This window comes from Podarcis muralis, chromosome 1 (genome assembly GCF_964188315.1).
Source record: "Podarcis muralis chromosome 1, rPodMur119.hap1.1, whole genome shotgun sequence".
Classification (NCBI taxonomy): Eukaryota; Metazoa; Chordata; class Lepidosauria; order Squamata; family Lacertidae; genus Podarcis; species Podarcis muralis.
This window is the reverse complement of record NC_135655.1, coordinates 6,131,680-6,151,217: the sequence shown is the minus strand read 5'-3', so window position 1 is coordinate 6,151,217 and position 19,538 is coordinate 6,131,680. Positions and strand designations below refer to the sequence as shown.

At 44.7% G+C, this 19,538-nt stretch overlaps 1 protein-coding gene across 3 annotated transcripts; it reads right to left on the bottom strand.

The window, feature by feature from the left end:
* Positions 1 to 656: 656 nt before the first annotated feature.
* Positions 657 to 19,451, bottom strand: SOCS4 (suppressor of cytokine signaling 4). Of its 3 annotated transcripts, XM_028726945.2 has the most exons (3): positions 18,771 to 19,451; positions 15,055 to 15,101; positions 657 to 2,526 (listed from the first exon to the last, which is right to left on the bottom strand). In XM_028726945.2, the coding sequence occupies exon 3, from the start codon at positions 2,414 to 2,416 to the stop codon at positions 1,106 to 1,108; it is 1,311 nt and encodes a 436-aa protein (XP_028582778.2). In that variant the 5' UTR covers positions 2,417 to 2,526; positions 15,055 to 15,101; positions 18,771 to 19,451; the 3' UTR covers positions 657 to 1,105. The 3 variants fall into 3 exon arrangements, with proteins under 3 accessions (XP_028582778.2, XP_028582703.2, XP_028582865.2); XM_028726870.2 differs by lacking the exon at positions 15,055 to 15,101; XM_028727032.2 differs by lacking the exon at positions 15,055 to 15,101 and having other exon boundaries at positions 18,782 to 19,451.
* Between the last annotated feature and the right edge of the window lie 87 nt (positions 19,452 to 19,538).

The following is a 19,538-nucleotide window of genomic DNA, read 5'->3' as shown; positions in this document are numbered from 1 at the left end:
AGCACATATAGTTAATAGCTTGTGAGGTCTGCACCCAATCGGATGCCCTGCCCATTATTTAATTCCTTGTAAAATATTTACTAACTATTTACACTGGCATCGCTTAATATGGTGCATTATCGTTCTGGGTTCTTGGTAGATATTTCCAAACGAGGCAATCTAAGCTCAGTACAGTGGTGCCTCGCAAGACGAAATTAATTCGTTCCGCGAGTTTTGTCGTCTTGCGATTTTTTTCGTCTTGCGAAGCACGGTGTCGGAAAAGTTTTGGAAAAGCTTCAAAAATCAACAAAGTCTTCAAAAACCTCAAAAAAGGCTACCACACCGCGTGCTATGAGTTGCTCCTCGAAGTCAAGTCGCAACTGTATTAATGGTTTTAAGAAAAGGAAACAAACTTGCAAGACGTTTTCGTCTTGCGAAGCAAGCCCATAGGGAAAATCGTCTTGCGAAGCAACTAAAAAAACCAAAAACCCTTTCGTCTTGCAAGTTTTTCGTCTTGCGAGGTACCACTGTACATAGTTTTAAAACAAGTAAAAAATGATCAGAAGACCAAATTATGTTGTGCCCTATACCAGATTATGGTCACATGGACTCAGAAGACAGATAATATATTATTGTTATGACCAAGATTAAGAAACCACACAGCAGCAGCAGCAGCATCATAAATAGACATTAATTTTACTTTTTATAGAGAGGACCATGTACTAATTTTCAAAGAAAGGTATAAAATACAAATTAGTCACTCTTGAGTAGACATTGCATACAGTGTTTCAAACATGCCTGTACTGCATATAAATCACAGTATATAAAAGGCAAGTCAAAAATCATTTTGACTTAGCTTCAATCTAAAAGGTTAGGCTTGAGTGAAAACTTAAAAAAATCTACTTGAAATTCCATAAAACCCTATAGAATATTATTACCAATAAAAGCACAGATTTTGTGTCTTCACCCCAAAAAAACCTGCCTGTTGGAGCTGCAGAATAAAAATCTATTTGGACCATAAGGCTCAGGCAGAGTTCAGTTGAGACTATAAATATTTTTTTTCAGGGGGAAACAATTATTTAGAGGGAAAAGGACAGAGACTCCCAAAGGTCTCTCCGAAAGTCTTCTAGAGTTGCTGGTCTGGTACATCAATCCTGAGGACTCTAACTTTGGACTTATAGTGATATTCTTTCAGATACAACTTCACAGAGGGCGGAACGGGAAGGGCGTCTATGCCATCGTAAGTTGTGTTGTTGCAAATAACTGTCCTGCATATATGTTGAAGGGAAAAGGGGAAAGTCCTGTTTAAGGGAGTCGAGAGAAGCGGCTCAAAGAACATGCAAGAGCTTGGGTCTTTGTAATGTTCCAGGAGTCCAGTGATGTCGGGAGAATGGAAGACGCATGGGTCGTGGGCATCGAAGCTGAAGTTGTGATTCCACTGCTCGATCCTGGCATGAAGGGACCGGCTGTAACGCCTAAAACTGACCGAGAACAAGTAATCTTCCTGGGCAGAGTCTCGCAGCAAAAAAGTCCCTTCTGGCTTCCCATCTAAAAGTGCTTCTGCCGCGTATTTATCCATCACTCCCCAGTAGCAGGGATTATTATTGATCTGAAGGAGGTCAGGGACAAGACAATGGACATAATCTATCTGGGTGTGATATTTAGGGGGGGTTTCCAGCTGCAGCAGCTCGTCATCTGTTTCCCACCGTGGCTTGTTTCTCTTCCTAGAGCTAGTGCATAGCGTCACCACCTCATCGTCGGAGTCCATGTCACTCTCCTCTCTGCTGTTCCTTAGCTGCTTGCCTGCGGCAGGGTCACCTTGAGGGTCGCACCTGCAGGCTGCAACGTCAGGAATGCTGCATGCCTGCAAAACCGCTGACTCTCCTCCTTCGGCACTCTCAACGCCCCTGAGTTCCCCGTTCCTCCCTTCACCTTGTGACGACTCCATACTTAACCAACTTTCGGACGCCTGTCTTACGGGGGCAGTGTGCCGTTTGATTAAATGCCACCGGAAGGCTAGTTCGGATCGTGGCGGGAAAGGACACTTGTCCAGCATGAGCTCGCTGATATGGATCTTTCTCTTGGATGGAAGCACCGAAGAATGTCGACTGCTGCAGTTCTTTATGGGAAAGCACTGGCCCACAGCATCCTGCAGCTTCTGCTTAAGGGAGCGGCCTAGGAGTCTGTGGCCGCAGGAACGCTCCAAGTCCAGCTCAGTAGAGGAACAGCTGTGTTTCCTCTCCTGGTTCCTTAAACTAAACATGGATTTCCCTGAGGGGCTGGCCGTTTCAGCGTCAGAACTGCCTTCGCTCCTTTTTGACCAGGAAAGCTTCTTTCCGCTCCACACATAGCCGTCCTTTCTGTCTGCGCTTCTACTCCGGCTGGTTTTAGGCCTCACATCTGGATTTTTAGGACTCCTTTCTTTATTTTCTGCCATTTCCCCACAAATGCAAACGGATTCACAAAAGTTCCAAGGCTACCGTTGCCAAATCCTCTGGAACCAGTTTCTATCTCAGAAAGCTTCCATCAGGTGCTTTTCGGATGTACCTAGGAAAACAAAAAAGACAGTCCTCAGCTTACGTTATGAGTACATGTGTAATAAACCCAAGCATATACTCAGGCTTCCTTCGCCCAGGCGCAAAGCGTCAGAGCCAAGCTGTTCACAGCCAATAATAATAATAATAATAATAATAATAATAATAATAATAATAATAATTTATTTATACCCCACCCATCTGGCTGGGCTTCCCCAGCCACTCTGGGCAGCTTCCAAAAGAATATTAAAATACTGTGATACATCAAACATTAAAAGCTTCCCTAAACAGGGCTGCCTTCAGATGTCTTCTAAAAGTCTGGTAGTTGTTCTCTTTGACATCTGGTGGGAGGGCGTTCCACAGGGAGGGCGCCACTACCGAGAAGGCCCTCTGCCTGGTTCCCTGCAACTTGGCTTCTCGCAGGGAGGGAACCGCCAGAAGGCCCTCGGTGCTGGACCTCAGTGTCTGGGTAGAACGATGGAGGTGGAGACGCTCCTTCAGATATACTGGACCGAGGCCATTTAGGGCTTTAAAGGTCAGCACCAACACTTTGAATTGTGCTCAGAAACGTACTGGGAGCCAATGTAGGTCTTACAAGACCGGTGTTATGTAGTCTTGGCGGCCGCTCCCAGTCACCAGTCTGGCTGCCGCGTTCTGGATTAGTTGTAGTTTCCGGGTCACCTTCAAAGGTAGCCCCACGTAGAGCGCATTGCAGTAGTCCAAGCGGGAGATAACCAGAGCATGCACCACTCTGGCGAGGCAGTCCACAGGCAGATAGGGTCTCAGTCTGCGTACCAGATGGAGCTGGTAAACAGCTGCCCTGGACACGGATTTGACCTGTGCCTCCATGGACAGCTGTGAGTCCAAAATGACTCCCAGGCTGCGCACCTGGTCCTTCAGGGGCACAGTTACCCCATTCAAGACCAGGGAATCCTCCACACCTGCCCGCCTCCTGTCCCCCCAAAACAGTACTTTTGTCTTGTCAGGATTCAATCTCAATCTGCACCTTCCCTAGGAATATCTGGTGGCTTGTCCTTCCCTTGGCTTTGAACTATTTCCAGTAAAAGCAGTAGAGCTGCAAACAAGGAGCAAGGATAGTGAACACTGCTGCATGTTCCTAGGGTTTTGAAGAGCATCTTGACCTAAAGGGCCCGGCCACAGTGCTTGTGTGCCCAGCAGCCCAACAGAAGCTCTATTGGAAAGGAAAGGACTACACTGGTTTCTGTGGGGTGATTAGAATTGCACTTAATCCGTTAAGTTCATACTGAGACAAGCACTAAACATATTCTTCCTCTTTTGTTATCCCATACTTCCTTCAGGAGCTCAATGTGGCAGACACTGCGTGGAGACATTCTACTGCTTTAAAAATCCTGTATGTGGTGTTGTTTGGGAATTAAGGGGTTAACCTGTTTCCAAGAATCAAGCCTTGGCTGGCAGATATCCACTTAGGAAAGCGTTACTAATTAATTGGAGGGAGAGGTTGAATCAGATAATCTATATCTGCCACAGAATCAGGACAATCGTATTTTATTTGATATTTTGAAACGTTTGTGGGTGGAAATGCAAATCAAAGCTAAACTCCAAGTTATATCTTGCTAGCTTATTCCACTGATATTCAGATCAAGGCGATTAGCTCACATGGACACCATATTCATGCAAGATCCTTTTTACCTGTGGAGCTATAAATATTAGCATTTGTGGCAGCTACACACTGGAATATCCATAGCTACTTGCTTAATGTTTGGGGTTTTTTTAATTAAAAAAAGAACAGAGTACCAGAGTTCCAAAATCTTTATTATTTTAAATCTGCGTTTCTCAAACTTGGGTCCCCAGCTGTTACTGGACTACAAGTCTCATCATCCCTGATCGCTGGTCCTGCTAGCTAGGGATGATGGGAGTTGTAGTCTAACAACAGCTGGGGAAACAATTACAGTGGTACCTCGCAAGACGAATGCCTCGCAAGACAAAAAACTCGCTAGACGAAAGGGTTTTTTGTTTTTTGAGCTGCTTCGCAAGACGATTTTCCCTATGGGCTTGCTTCGCAAGACGGAAACGTCTTGCAAGTTTGTTTCCTTTTTCTTAACACCGTTAATACAGTTGCGACTTGACTTCGAGGAGCAACTCATAGCACGCGGTGTGGTAGCCTTTTTTGAGGTTTTTAAAGCTTTTTGAGGTTTTTGAAGCTTTCCCAAAACTTTCCCGACACCGTGCTTCACAAGACGAAAAAAATCGCAAGACGACAAAACTCGCGGAACGAATTAATTTCGTCTTGCGAGGCACCACTGTACAAATAATAGAGTAACAAAGGGTCGTAAAAATGTACAACTCAAGTGCAAAAGGCCATGGTAAATACATGTGACTTCCAGTGCTTCCAGACAAATGGAACTGTGGCTGATGGACCTCTGTATCACCTGAAGCACAATTCTAACTTAATTAGCTCTCAAGGACTTCCTCCGTGATCATGTTATGAGAGATAAACTGCAGGGAGGGCTTAACGTCATCGCTGGAAGTGGGCATACTTCCAGGACCACCACCGCGCTGTTGGGACAAGTGCTGTACAGTGGTACCTCAGGTTACATATGCTTCAGGTTACGTACGCTTCAGGTTACAGATTCCGCTAACCCAGAAATAGTGCTTCAGGTAAGAACTTTGCTTCAGGATGAGAACAGAAATCGTGCTCTGGCAGCGCAGCGGCAGCAGGAGGCCCCATTAGGTAAAGTGGTGCTTCAGGTTAAGAACAGTTTCAGGTTAAGTACGGACCTCTGGAACGAATTAAGTACAGTGGTGCCTCGCAAGACGAAAAGAATCCGTTCCGCGATTCTCTTCGTCTTGCGGTTTTTTCGTCTTGCGAAGCAAGTCCATTAGCGGCTTAGCGCTATTAGCGGACTTAGCGGATCAGCTGTTTAGCGGCTTAGCGGATCAGCTGTTAAGCGGCTTAGCGATCAGCTGTTAAGTGGCTTAGCGGATCAGCTGATAAGCAGCTTAGCGGATCAGCTGTTTAGCGGCTTAGCGGATCAGCTGATAAGCGGCTTAGCGGCTGGGGGAAAAGGGGGGGAAGGAAAAAAACCCTGCAGGAACTCGCAAGACATTTTCGTCTTGCGAAGCAAGCCCATAGGAAATTCGTCTTGCGAAGCACCTCCAAAATGGAAAACCCTTTCGTCTAGCGGGTTTTCCGTCTTGCGAGGCATTCGTCTTGTGGGGCACCACTGTACTTAACCTGAGGTACCACTGTACAGTAAACCTGCAACTTACACGGGCCAAAATCACATAAAGTCAAAACACATTGGGTTCAATGGTGGGTGGGGTTGCCAAACGCTTTCCCCCCAGATGTCCGCCCTCTTCATAGTGGCTGGTGGTAATGGGAATTGTGGTCAAAAACATCTGGAGGGCACCAGGTAGCTGAGAGCTGTTGGAGAGGATTTTGCTTCGCTTGTCCTTTTTAGACAAATGCTATATATATATTCATGCCAGTGAGTCATTCAAGAGCAAAAACCCCAGAAGAGAGGCAAAGTAGGCCAAGAAATATTACATGCTCAAAAGATTCACGTTATGCTTGTTCAATATTAGTTCACATAAGTGTGATGTTAAGAGATGTTATTCTATACTGACACTTTCAGGTCACACTCAAGACAGAAATTAATTAAAAATACATAAGTTACATTCTGGGAATCTCTTGGTACTCTTGTCACTTGCTTTTCAAGATGAAGGGTTTTCTCTTTTTCTTTTTAAAGGACACCCCCAAGGCACTTGAAGTATCTAGGGCTTTACATATTGAACAGGATTATATAAAACCCAGTTCCTTTCATGAAAGCAATTTTGAAAGACCATGATGGATTGCTTTTTTTTTTAAGGGATTGCAAGAGGGGGGAAATGACACTACCAAAATTAAGCCGCCTTCAAGATTCAACTCATGCACAACACATGCCTTTGTTTGCCTCCCCTACAGTTTAATGTTTATCTAAACACATTGCTGGCCCCAGGGAATAAGAAACATGCAAAATGGAACATAATACATTTATAATGTGGAGCAAGGGCACTTGAACCTCTGAGGCATTTTAAAATGAGTATTTTAATACTATTTATTATTAAGCCACATACAAGCTACCTTTAAGGCAAATATGTTAACTCAATGTGGGTTACACACAAATAAAACAAAGTACTGTATCAAAACTACAATACGTTTTAACCTCTCTTAAAAGATGGTAGCACTATGCTTAGGGGAATGGGTGGCTGTGATGGTGTGAGATCCTGTTGCTCTGTCCCAGCTTCTGCCAACCTAGCAGTTCGAAAGCACACCAGTGTTAGTAAATAAATGGGTACAGTGGTGCCTTGCAAGACGAAATTAATCCGTTCCGTGAGTCTCTTCGTCTTGCGGTTTTTTCGTCTTGCGAAGCACGGCTATTAGCGGCTTAGCGGCTATTAACGGCTTAGCGGCTATTAACGGCTTAGCGGCTTTAAGAAAAAGGAAACAAACTCGCAAGAACTCGCAAGACGTTTCGTCTTGCGAAGCAAGCCCATAGGGAAATTCGTCTTGCGGAACGACTCAAAAAACGGAAAACCCTTTCGTCTAGCAAGTTTTCCGTCTTGCGAGGCATTCGTCTTGCGGGGCACCACTGTACCGCTGTGGTGGGAAGATAAACAGTGTTTCTGTGAACTCTGGCACTCATCACAGCGTCCCGTTGTGCCAGAAGCAGTTTAGTCCTGCTGGCCACATGACCAGGAAAGCTGTCTGTGGACAAACGCCGGCTCCCTTGGCCTGAAAAGCGAGATGAGCACCACAACTCCATAGTCGCCTTTGACTGGACTTAACTATCCTGGGGTCCTTTACCTTCTAGCTTTTTACAACGCTTAGATTCCCTAGAGGGCCTACAATTGAAAAGGCCACAGCCCTGTGCTAGAGGACAGCTTCTTCCACAGGTCTCAAGTGGAAAACAGGCTCCGAGGGGTTTTAAGGGTCAAAACCAGCACTTTGCGTGAGGTCTGGAAAACAACAAGAAGCCAGTGTAGTTTAGAACAGGTGCAGTGTCACACAATTTTGGTGACTGGCCTTCACAAAAACCCAGGCCCCTGCATTGCACACCAACTCATGTTCCAACTCATGTTACTCTGCACCTCTCAGAGTGCATCAGAGAGTCTAGCCTGGAAGTTACTGAAGAAGAATGGATGAGAGATACAGTGAGACTGCCGTCCAAATGACCAGTTGATGGAACCTGCTCTTAGCCACCGCTCTGTTTCAGCTCTGCTCATAGGCGCCGACTCCATGGGGCCTGAGGGGGCCCGAGCCCCCTCAAAAATTCGTTTGGGGGGGCTCTGCCCCCCCAATAATTTAAGAAAATTGTTAGTTATATTATGCTTATCTAGAGAGGGGGTGGGGTTGCGGGCTCTCGACCCATCAACAATCTTGCGGGGCTGGCGTCAGCCCCGCGAGAAGCGGGGATTCCCCCTAGCTCATTAATATTCACCGCCCACGGCGGCAGCCAATTGGCTGCCGCAAAGGGCGGGCCCTCACAGGTTCACTTAAGGTCGGGGCAGCCCGGGGCTGCTCATTAATATTCACCGCCCACGGCGGCAGCCAATCGGCTGCCGCAAAGGGCGGGCCCTCACAGGTTCACTTAAGGTCGGGGCAGCCCGGGGCTGCTCATTAATATTCACCGCCCACGGCGGCAGCCAATCGGCTGCCACAAAGGGCGGGCCCTCACAGGTTCACTTAAGGTCGGGGCAGCCTGGGGCTCGCCCCTTTCGTTCCCCCAGCAGCAGTGGTTTGGAGGTCTTGGGCCCCCCCCAATATTTTTTATAAGTCGGCGCCCCTGGCTCTGCTTCTAATGGCAGACCAGGAGTGGGGAACCTTTGGCCCTCCAGCTGTTGCTGAACTACAGTTCACATCAGCACTAGCAAACCTGGCCAATGGCCAGAGATGATGGGAGTTGTAGTTCAACAACATCTACAGGCCCCAAAGGTTCCTCCACACCTGGAGTAGATGCTGGAGCACAGCAAGACCGTGAACTTGGGTCACCAAAAGAGAAAGACTATTATTCATCAAGTGGAAACTGACCCCTGGAGAAAAGGGACTACTAGCTGGCATTGGCAGCATTTTGTATATCCATCTAATTATGGTCGCCACAAGCTTGTTTACAGCTGAAGCTGCTGCCTTTGGGTCTGTTCTACAGGAAAAATGGAGTCAGGGATCATCCGCACACCAAATGATTTCACTCGGTGATTTTATACAGATATTATACAGACAGAAAGAGGGCTATGAAACTTTACAGAACAGCTCACAAGTGTCCACAACGGAGTAAACCCTCAACTGCCCGGAGAGCATTAGAACCAGCATAAAGCTGCCCTGCTTATTCCTATTGACTCCAGCAGGAGGTCCAAAAGAAGTCACAATTAACATAATGTGTTCTACACCAAGCTTCTTCTGAAATGTCTTCAGAAATTTCAAGTGATTTCTATGCATTGTTTACTCAAAAGTTGTCCTCTCCTATTTCATGTGTTGCCAAAGGTCTAGTTTTGCTAATAAAGGTAAAGGTAAAGGTACCCCTGCCCGTACGGGCCAGTCGTGTCCGACTCTAGGGTTGTGCGCCCATCTCACTTTAAGAGGCCGGGGGCCAGCGCTGTCCGGAGACACTTCCGGGTCACGTGGCCAGCGTGACAAAGCTGCATCTGGCGAGCCAGCGCAGCACACGGAAACGCCGTTTACCTTCCCGCCAGTAGGCGGTCCCTATTTATCTACTTGCACCCGGGGGTGCTTTCGAACTGCTAGGTTGGCAGGCGCTGGGACCGAGCAACGGGAGCGCACCCCGCCGTGGGGATTCGAACCGCCGACCTTTCAATCGGCAAGTCCTAGGCACTGAGGCTTTTACCCACAGCGCCACCCGCGTCCCTAGTTTTGCTAATACATAGCCACAAATTTACATGGCCTGGGAACAAGGTACTTTAAGGGCTTTCTTCTCCTGGACAAATGAGATAGTGACTGGAGGCCTTCTTCAGGCAACCCCATAGTCTGAAGTTAAGCAGCTGGCCCCCAGAAATGGAAATGCCACCATTGGAGATAGAATGCTTTGATTATAGAATTCCCTCTAGATGGATGTTCACCTGGAGCTGTCCTTATTATCTTTTAGGCATCAGGCAAAGCCTGTCTTTGTTTATGTGAGCCTTTGGTGACCGGTAACACTGTTCTAATGGTGACCCAGTGGGCTTTTTCCTGCTAGCTTGAGTGCTTTTGTTTGTTAACTATTTGAGGTTGTGTCTTTGAGACTTTGATCTCTTGGTTTTAAACTGCTTGAATCTGCTGTTAATTATAATACAGTATTTTATGTTATGATGCTTATGGTTATTTCAAGACTTGAATGCCATTTTTGGAAGAAAATCAGGGCACTTAAAAAACAACAACCCGTTAATCTTTTCTTTTATGTCATATCAAAAGCCACTGAGAGGTCAAGGGTAGAAAAACCTCAACAGAGAAATGTTTTCCTTGTTGATCTCTGATGATAGACTAACCAGGCACCCCCAATCTGCGGCCCTCCAGATGTTTTGGCCCACAACTCCCATGATCCCTAGCTAACAGGACCAGTGGTCAGGGATGATGGGAATTGTAGTCCAAAACATCTGGAGGGCTGAAGGTTGGGGATTCCTGGACTAAGCAATCCTATGTAGGCTTACTCTGAGGTAAGTCCCACTGTGCTCAGTGGGGCTTACTCCCTAGTGTTCACATTGCAGCCCAAGACACAAATCTGGTGCCTCATCTGTAAATGGTATGAATAACAGTGTCCCTTCCACTGCTGATAAAGATTTATTTAAACAAACATAATGTTTATCACCTTGGGATATGTTGGACTATAAATCAAAAGCAATAAACCCTCTTTCTTAACAATAAACATTCTTCTGCAGAGAAATATTATCTTACACATGCCATAACCTTTGGAGAAATCTAAGCGCGCGCACACACACACACATTCTTCTCCATGTTTATAACTCAAAGCATATTTCCCCTGCCCAGCTGAAGATAAAGAGGAAGGGGCTCATCTGTACACACAGAAACAGGGCTTTCCACCGGACCTTTGGAGCAACCATTTTACATCTTGCTTACATTTCTATTTCTCCCAGCTCAGCTCTCCACCTCTTCTTATTAAATGGACTGAGATGACTGAAAAAAGCAGCTCTCGGGTCTTCTCTCCATTTAATTAATCTATTCCCTTCATTATATTTACCCTCACAATATTGCTACTGAGAGACACCCAATGTCTGTGTCCTATTCCCCGAGGGCAGATACCACTGATTTCTCAGACATTGTCTCCTCTTCTTCAAATGAGCAAGAGAAAGGGGCTATTTATTAAATGTTATGCTTAGCCAGCACCATTTTGAAGGCTAGAGGAACCTAATAGTACATTAACACAAAAAGCAGGTCCAAAAAACCAGAACAAGGTCTTATGCAAATACAAAATTCTAAATGTACAAGATCACCAGCGTAACCTCATTAACTTAATGTAAGGACATTCCCATTTTAACAACACAGCAAGACAACAGAAAATTCCCAATCATCCTTGGTTTAGAGGAGGAACACTCACATAAATTGGGATACATGCCAGCTGTACAGACTTGCTTAATATCATGCTTTAACTTGTTCTACTTCCCCTAAGTCTCCATCCCAACCCCCCACAAATCAGGCTTCAACAACATCTTCATAACCCAAGGATATCTGAACCAAATAAATGCATATAGCTTTATGTTCACTAATGCCAGCAACACAGATAAGAACAAAAGACCACATAGATATTAAGTATATTTTCACCCAGAGGGCAACACTGATGGAACGGGCCATTTGATAAGCCACATTACGAGCATCTGCTTTGTAGGCTTTATTTTCACTAAGAAACAGAGCGGATGTGACATAGGTCTCAGCAGAAAGGATGCTCACGTCTTCCATGTACAATTTACTTGTTAGTGGGCACACACTGAAAGCCTTTTAAAAGCATTCTGCCTTTGACAAAACACTTAAGCATGCAGCTAGCTCCCACACAGAGACAATAAAATAAAGGCTTCCTTTTGGACCATATGATTCCGCCACAGGGAAGTAATCAGAGCATGAAAAACACTGCGGAGGAGTTTGATTCGTTGTTCTTTGACACAGGACTGTCTCTTTTGTTGGTTGCAATCGCAATGGACTCTTATCTCAGGGAGAGAATGGAAGCCAACATTGTTCCTTTTCACTTCTCTCATACAGGTAGTGACATGTCCAAAGTCCGTTCTAATCCGGCCCTCATAAACAGTTCCTCTCTGTGGTTCTAAAATCTGGCCCTCTTCGAAAAAAGTTTGGACACCCCTGGACTAGGAGAAATTTGACTGATCTTCACAACAACAGGAAGAACAGCAGAAGATTGGAGAAGTCTGAAACCAGCTACTTTGGACCCTGCATCATGTGTGGACAGATATGAGGCCCAGAATAACACTCTTCTTCTGAGACTAAGATCATATCCAGACTTGCCCTTGCACCACTGCTTTCCCCTGGGAAAATCCAATATTTACTGCTGAATCAGAGCAAATGTCAATTGGGTTCTCTCCAGACTGACGTTTGCTCTGATTTATTGCCAAAGAGCGGGTTTTCCATGGGAAAGTGGAAGGGCAAGGGCAAAACCACTGAGATTCCTGCACAGCAGGGGGTTGGACTAGATGATCCTCGGGGTTCCTTCCAACTCTACAATTCTATGATTTTATGACCCTTGCCTAGAAAGTATGGGACATGTGGAAAACTGCCTGGACCCATGCTTTCTAGGGACTGGGCAAGTGAAGTATGGATAACCTCCAAGTGGCTGATAAAGACCAGGGAATCCATAAGCCTGCATTTCCCTAAAGAGAGAAATTCTATCTCCAGTAATAAATCCATAGGAGCAATGAATATGTTATAACCGCATACATGCAGGCTGCAAACAAATAGTATTTGCTATCCCAGTGTAATTTAAACTGCAATCTTAGTTCCATTTGCTCAGGGTTGAATTCAACTGCTAGGTTGGCAGAAGCTAGGACAGAGCAACGGTTGGCAAACCCAAGAGACTCAGTCGGGGGTCAGCAAACTTTTGCAGCAGGGGGCCGGTCCACTGCCCTCAGACCTTGTGGGGGGCCGGACTATATTTGGGGGAAGGGGAAATGAATGAATTCCTACGCCCCACAAATAACCCAGAGATGCATTTTAAATAAAAGGACACATTCTACTCATTAAAAACATGCCGATTCCTGGACTGTCCGCGGGCCGGATTGAGAAGGCGATTGAGCCGGCTCCGGCTCCCGGGCCTTAGTTTGCCTACCCATAGTTTAGACCACAGCGCCCCTACACTTCAACAGGATTTACATTTGAGTAGACATGGTTAAGGTTGTGCTGTTGGTAAGAAACCAGACAAATACCAAAAGCTGCAGCCCATCAGCACTCTTCTGTTCTTAAGGGCAATTCGTTCCTCCCTCCTACCACTCAAGAGATGGCTCTCTCAGCTTAACTCAAAATAGGCATCAGAATAAAACCTACTAGAGCACCATTTAGACTACAAAGCAGATCAAGCACACACATTCTATGAAAGTTACCATACACTATAAGCAAATATGTTGTGAAAACTGCTTGCAAGTTTGTTTTGTTTTTAAAAAGATATCTGCCCGGGAGTGATTACTGTTGTTGGCCTAGTAGTGAAATTAAAAGCAAGCTTCAGCTGCAGAAATGGTAAGAGGAAATTCTCTTTTCAGTTCAGGTATTTTGTAACCTGTGTGCCAAAGACATTTTCTCTTTAAAAACAATATGTATAAAGTATTGTTTCAAAGATGGGTTTTATTTTAAAGCAGGCACTCCATTGAAGCACAACTGACTACAATTGTACTTATAGTAGCCCCAATTCTGCAGATGTTATCATGCACTCAAAATATAGTAAATATATTGGGCTTGAACTACAAAGAGCCGAGAAAACAGGCTGTCAGCTCTTCAGCAGACTTAAGAGGGGACTGTGCAATGTTGTATTTTTTGTCATTTCGAGACTCACAGTGCAATCCTATATATGTCTGGTTAAAGCAAGCCCTATTTGAGTACTCCCAGAATGCAAGACCAGCAAAATCCAACCCATTGTTTCAGTAAAGAGGCATTAGGTACCATTATTTGTGTGCCTGGTCACATGGGCAGATGAGTTGTGAGAATCATAGAATCTTAAGAGTTGGAAGGGACCTCAAGGGTCATCTAGTCCAATGCCCTGCAATGCAAGAATCTCAGCTAAAGCATCCATGACAGATGCTTAGAAATCTCCAAGGAAGGAGAGTCCACCACCTCCAGTGGGAGTCTGTTCAACTGCTAAACAGTTCTTACTGTCAGAAAGTTTTTCCGAATGTTTAGCTGGAATCTCCTTTCTTGCAACATGAAGCCATTGGATGGAGTCCTACCCTCCAGAGCAGGAGAAAACAAGCATGCTGCATCTTCCATGGGGCAGCCCTTAAAATATTTGAAGATGGCTCTCCTATCTCCTCTCAGTCTCCTCTTTTCCAGGCTAAACATACACAGCTCCTTCAAGAGCTCCTCATAAGGCTTCATTTCCAGACCTCTGATCATCTTGGTCTCCCTCCTCTGCACACCTTCCTGCTTGTCAACATCCTTCTTAAATTGTGGTGCCCAGAACTGGATACAGTATTCCAGATGTGTTCTGACCAAGGCAGAATAGAGTGATACCCTTAATTCCCCAGATCTGGACACTAGACTTCTGTTGATGCAGCCTAGAATAACATTAGCTTTTTTTGCTGCTGCATCACGCTGTGATAGTGAGATAGTGCCATGGAGTGGGGAAATTATTCATGCAAAAACTTTGTTTTATCAGTTGCTGTTTTTGGCAAATGATTCTCAGTCATCAGCACGTAAGGTATAAGAAGTGTGAAGTGTACTAAACTGTGCTAGACCTTTGTTTCGGTGCCAGAGGCAGAAAATTCAAACTGCATCCTTCCATACGTTAATCAATATTATTTATTTATTTATTTATGGCAATTCTCTGGGTGGTGAACTGAAGAAGCTCACTTTCGGGTGTAATACATAAATACTACTAAAATTCAGCAATACAAAGTACAAATCTCTCTTTTTTTTATTCCTTCCTTTTCTTTCTTGGTAGGGACGCGGGTGGCGCTGTGGGTTAAAGCCTCAGTGCCTAGGACTTGCCGATCAATAGGTCGGCGGTTCGAATCCCCGCGGCGGGGTGCGCTCCTGCTGCTCGGTCCCAGCGCCTGCCAACCTAGCAGTTAGAAAGCACCCCCGGATGCAAGTAGATCAATAGGGACCGCTTACTAGCGGGAAGGTAAACGGTGTTCCGTGTGCTGCGCTGGCTCGCCAGATGCAGCTTGTCACGCTGGCCACGTGACCCGGAAGTGTCTTCGGACAGCGCTGGCCCTCGGCCTCTTGAGTGAGATGGGCACACAACCCTAGAGTCTGGCAAGACTGGCCCGTATGGGCAGGGGTACCTTTACCTTTCTTTCTTGGTACAAATCCCTTATATAACACATAATGCCAGAGAAAAATCAATAAAATTGGTACCTTAAAAGCCAAAACCTCCCTCAGAATCCTGGAAGGATAAAATTCACCTGGCTTCAGAAAAAAATACATAACAGGGGTCAGGTGAGGCTCTCTGGGGAGGGCATTCCACAACCAGGGTGATATTACTGAGAAGGCCTTATTGCTACTAGTTGGATCACACCTGGTGGTAGTACTCAGAGATCATGGACTCAAGGTCTGGGTATATGTGGGAGGATGCAATCCTACAGGTAACCTGGCCCAAAACTGCCTGGAAATGAACAAGAAGCCAGAAGAGCTGATAATGTACAGTGGTGCCTCGCAAGATGAAATTAATTCGTTCCGCGAGTTTTTTCGTCTTGCGATTTTTTCGTCTTGCGAAGCACGGTTTCGGAAAAGTTTTGGAAAAGCTTCAAAAATCACCAAAGTCTTCAAAAACCTCAAAAAAGGCTACCACACCGCGTGCTATGAGTTGCTCCTCGAAGTCAAGTCGCAACTGTATTAACGGTTTTAAGAAAAAGGAAACAAGCTTGCAAGACGTTTTCGTCTTGCGAAGCAAGCCCATAGGGGAAATCGTCTTGCGAAGCAACTCAAAAAACCAAAAACCCTTTCGTCTTGCGAGTTTTTCGTCTTGAGAGGCATTCGTCTTGCGAGGTACCACTGTACTAGCATAATATGTTTCAGTTGCCTAGTCCTGGTCAACAACCTCACTGCCCCATTTTGGACTAACAAGATAATTGTTTTCAAAGGCAGCTACATACATAACACAATAATCTAAGGGGAGGTTATCAGAGCATGGATGACCGTACCGTGGCCAAGCTATCTCTGTCCAAGTAAGATTGTAGCCGATTTCTCACCAGAAGTCAATAAAAGGCAGGACATTTTCAGCCCCTGAGGACACCTGTGCTTCTAGTCTAGTGACATTATTGGATACTGAGTACAGTGGTACCTCGGGTTACAGACGCTTCAGGTTACAGACGCTTCAGGTTACAGACTTCGCTAACCCAGAAATAGTACCTCGGGTTAAGAACTTTGATTCAGGATGAGAACAGAAATCGCACAGCAGCGGTGCGGCAGCAGTGAAAGGCTCCATTAGCTAAAGTGGTGCTTCAGGTTAAGAACAGTTTCAGGTTAAGAACAGACCTCCAGAACGAATTAAGTTCTTAACCCAAGGTACCACTGTACCTCCAAACTGCAAATTGGATCACTTAGGGCAGGGGTCAGCAAACTTTTTCAGCAGGGGGCCGGTCCACTGTCCCTCAGACCTTGGGGGGGGCGGACTATATATTTTTTTGGGGGGGGGGGGAAATGAACGAATTCCTGTGCCCCACAAATAACCCAGAGATGCATTTAAAATAAAAGCACACATTCTATTCATGTAAAAACACGCTGATTCCTGGACCGTCTGTGAGCCGGGTTTAGAAGGCCCCTGGGCCTTAGTTTGCCTACCCATGATTTAGGGGGAGTGCAACCCCATCCAGAATAGATTTATTATTATTATTGTTATTATTATTATTATTATTATTATTATTATTATTATTAATTTTGTATACTGCCCTATACCCACAGATGTCAGGGTGGTTCACAAGATAAAACCACAAAATATATAATAAAAATAAAAACAAAAACCACCCACTCAACTTGGCAGACAAACCATCCACCTACTGCCTCTCTATCTTATCTGGGTTAAGCCTCAGTTTATTCAATCCATTGTCATCTCCAGGCATGAATGGGGACAGAATGCCTTGGGTTCTCCTTTGCACAGCTCATTCAAATGAATGGAAACTGAAGAAAAAATATTACTCTTGTGCAGCTCCCATTTAAATATCCACAATTTGTTTCTCCCCCTACACAGAAATATATTTAGCTTAATTATGGATCTGCAATTCAACCAGAATTGAGATCCTCAATAGGTATTTATCATAATTCCATTTTTAATAAGAAGTCCTGTTAACACTCCAAAAATAAAAGAGTAAAATGAAAACACCAATTCTATTTAAAATGTTTCCTTAAATACAACAAAGTGGATATTTAGTTGCTTATTTTTAAAGGTCATCTCGTAAAAATTATATTCTAGCTAAGGACAGTCTAATAGTTGTATTTCTAGAAACAGAAGAAGCCACCTATTTGTGTACAAAGTATATTGCCATATCCTGAAACATCTAGTGAGGCAGAGGGCCTTCTTGGTAGTCGCACCCTCCCGTCAGACGTCAAGGAAATAAACAACTATCTGATTTTTAGAAGACATCTGAAGGCAGTACTGTTCGGGGAAGTTTTTAATGTTTGATGTGGTATTCTGTTTTAATTTGTTGGAACCCAGTCAGATGGTTAGCATATACATTAATAATAGTAGCAATAATAATAGTACCCACACACGTGTCAATATGAGACCAGAAATATTCACACATGTATTGTAAGCAAGGCCAAACAAACAGTCCAGAGCTATTTCATGTATTTTGTCAGCCTAGATCTCAATAGCTACCAAGCTACCATTAAAAGGCAAGAACAAGCATTTTAGTTCCTTGTGGTTTCTCCATAAGACACACACAACTAGTGTTGCTGCTATAGTATTATAATCATCATTATCTATTATTATAACTATCATTATAATAAAGGACACACATCTTAAGATCTAGGTTTGGCTTTGAACGAATCGCTTCCGGAATATTTCCAGAATAGAAGGTGGCAGTGAATCAGACCTGAATTTTAGTCATTCTTAAGTGGCATTTCCATACATGTTTCAAGACATGAGATGTAAAATGTGTGCCATGTATGAAGAAGAGCTAGAAGCAGCTACACTTGGAAATGTCATCTGAAAGAGAAGAAAGCCTCGCTTTTTAACTTTTGAAAAGTGTGGTGGGCATATCAAAGTTTTTAAAAATAAGTGCAGTGCTTGGTTTTGAGATGGGAATACTCCAGAATAAAGGGAAATCCTTTGAAACAAGGACAGCATGTCAGCCGAGTATCACTTTATGCCGTGGGTGGATATAAGATACTGAAGTGACCCGTAACACTGTCAAATGCTTGGTTACTCACAAGTAGATGCTGTCCAGAAAAACCTTCAGCAATGCAGTCAAGGATCCTAAATATTTATTTGCCCATCCACTTTTTAATACACATCCCTAGAGCGGGTTAAAACTGGGAACTTCTTGAATCAAAATTTATTACCGAGCACCAATTCCAACCTTAAAGGCACAGACTCATTAAAAAGTTTTGCCTCCAGCTGTTTTCTAAAAAAGAAGTTATGTACATTTCTGCGACAGCAGTTATGAAACCATCAGCAAGACAGATTTTGTCAGAATACAGCCTACTCCTCTTCCCACCAGAAAGATACCCAGCCAATGCAAGTAACAGACCCCCAACTCCAGTTCCAATAACCCCCCAGATACACTTTCCCCATAATGTTAAGCAGTGCTTTTTTTTCATTAAAAAAAATGTTTAGGGGTACTCTCATTTTCCTACTCATATTGAAATACTGCTCCTCAATGAGGCCAAACTTAGATTCACAAAATGTTTAGGGGTATGCACACCCCTGTGTGTCCCCCAGAAAAAAAGCAGTGATGTTAAGGAAGAATATTACAATTAATAACATTTCCCAGAATGTTAAGAAACATGCCTCGAGGACGTGAACTGATGGCAATCAGAAAGCCTTTAGCACTTAATAATAATAATAATAATAATAATAAAGCAATTTCCATAATGAAGGGGACGCTGCCCCCACCCCCATTGAGCATGCTTACCTGCTGCTTACCAGAAGAGACATGTTGTTGGTGGGGGGGCGGAGGTCTCGCACCCAAAAGAAGGGGTCCAAGAGGGGCTTCACCCCAGCAAAGACAGGCAGATCCGCTCCCCATCAGACACAAAGCCTGACTGGATTAACTGCACAGCTGGAACTGGGGGGGGGGGGAGAGATGGGCTGGGCTGAGGAGGCAGGAGATGGGGAGGGAGGAAGGAAAGAAAGTGGGGGGGGGGCAAGGAAGGAGAGTTTAAAAGGAAAGAGGAGGAAGGAAAAGCATTGGGAAAGGGGGAAGGATGGAGGCAGCGGAAAAGGGAAGGTGGGCAGAGCTGAGCGCAGGGGAATTTTAATTCCTGTATTTTTCCATGTATAAGACGCCCCCTATTTTTGGAGCCCCAAATTAAGAAATAATTAATTGCAACGACGACCCCCCCCCCAGTTTTTAAACTTACAAAAAATTGGGGGGAAATATAGTAAGTCTTATACACGGGAAGTAAATAGGGAGGCACGTTTTTTGGGGGGGGGTGCCGTCCTAAAACTTACTCCCCTAGGAAGGAAGGAAGGAAGGAAGGAAAGAAGGAAGGAAAGAAAGAAAGAAAGAAAGAAAGAAAGAAAGAAAGAAAGAAAGAAGGAAGGAAGGAGCCCCCCTCCCCAATGGGGAAGGGGGTTATTTGACAAAAATGCCAATGGAGAAGAGGTTATTTGAGGAAGGAAAGGCGAGAAGAAATGAGAAATAAACTCGGGGGGGGGGATTAAAAAAAATTAATAGGAG

What these genes read in the sequence shown, in the direction of transcription:
- SOCS4 (XM_028726945.2), bottom strand. Translation starts at nt 2,416, where the DNA reads ATGGCAGAAAATAAAGAAAGGAGTCCTAAAAATCCAGATGTGAGGCCT.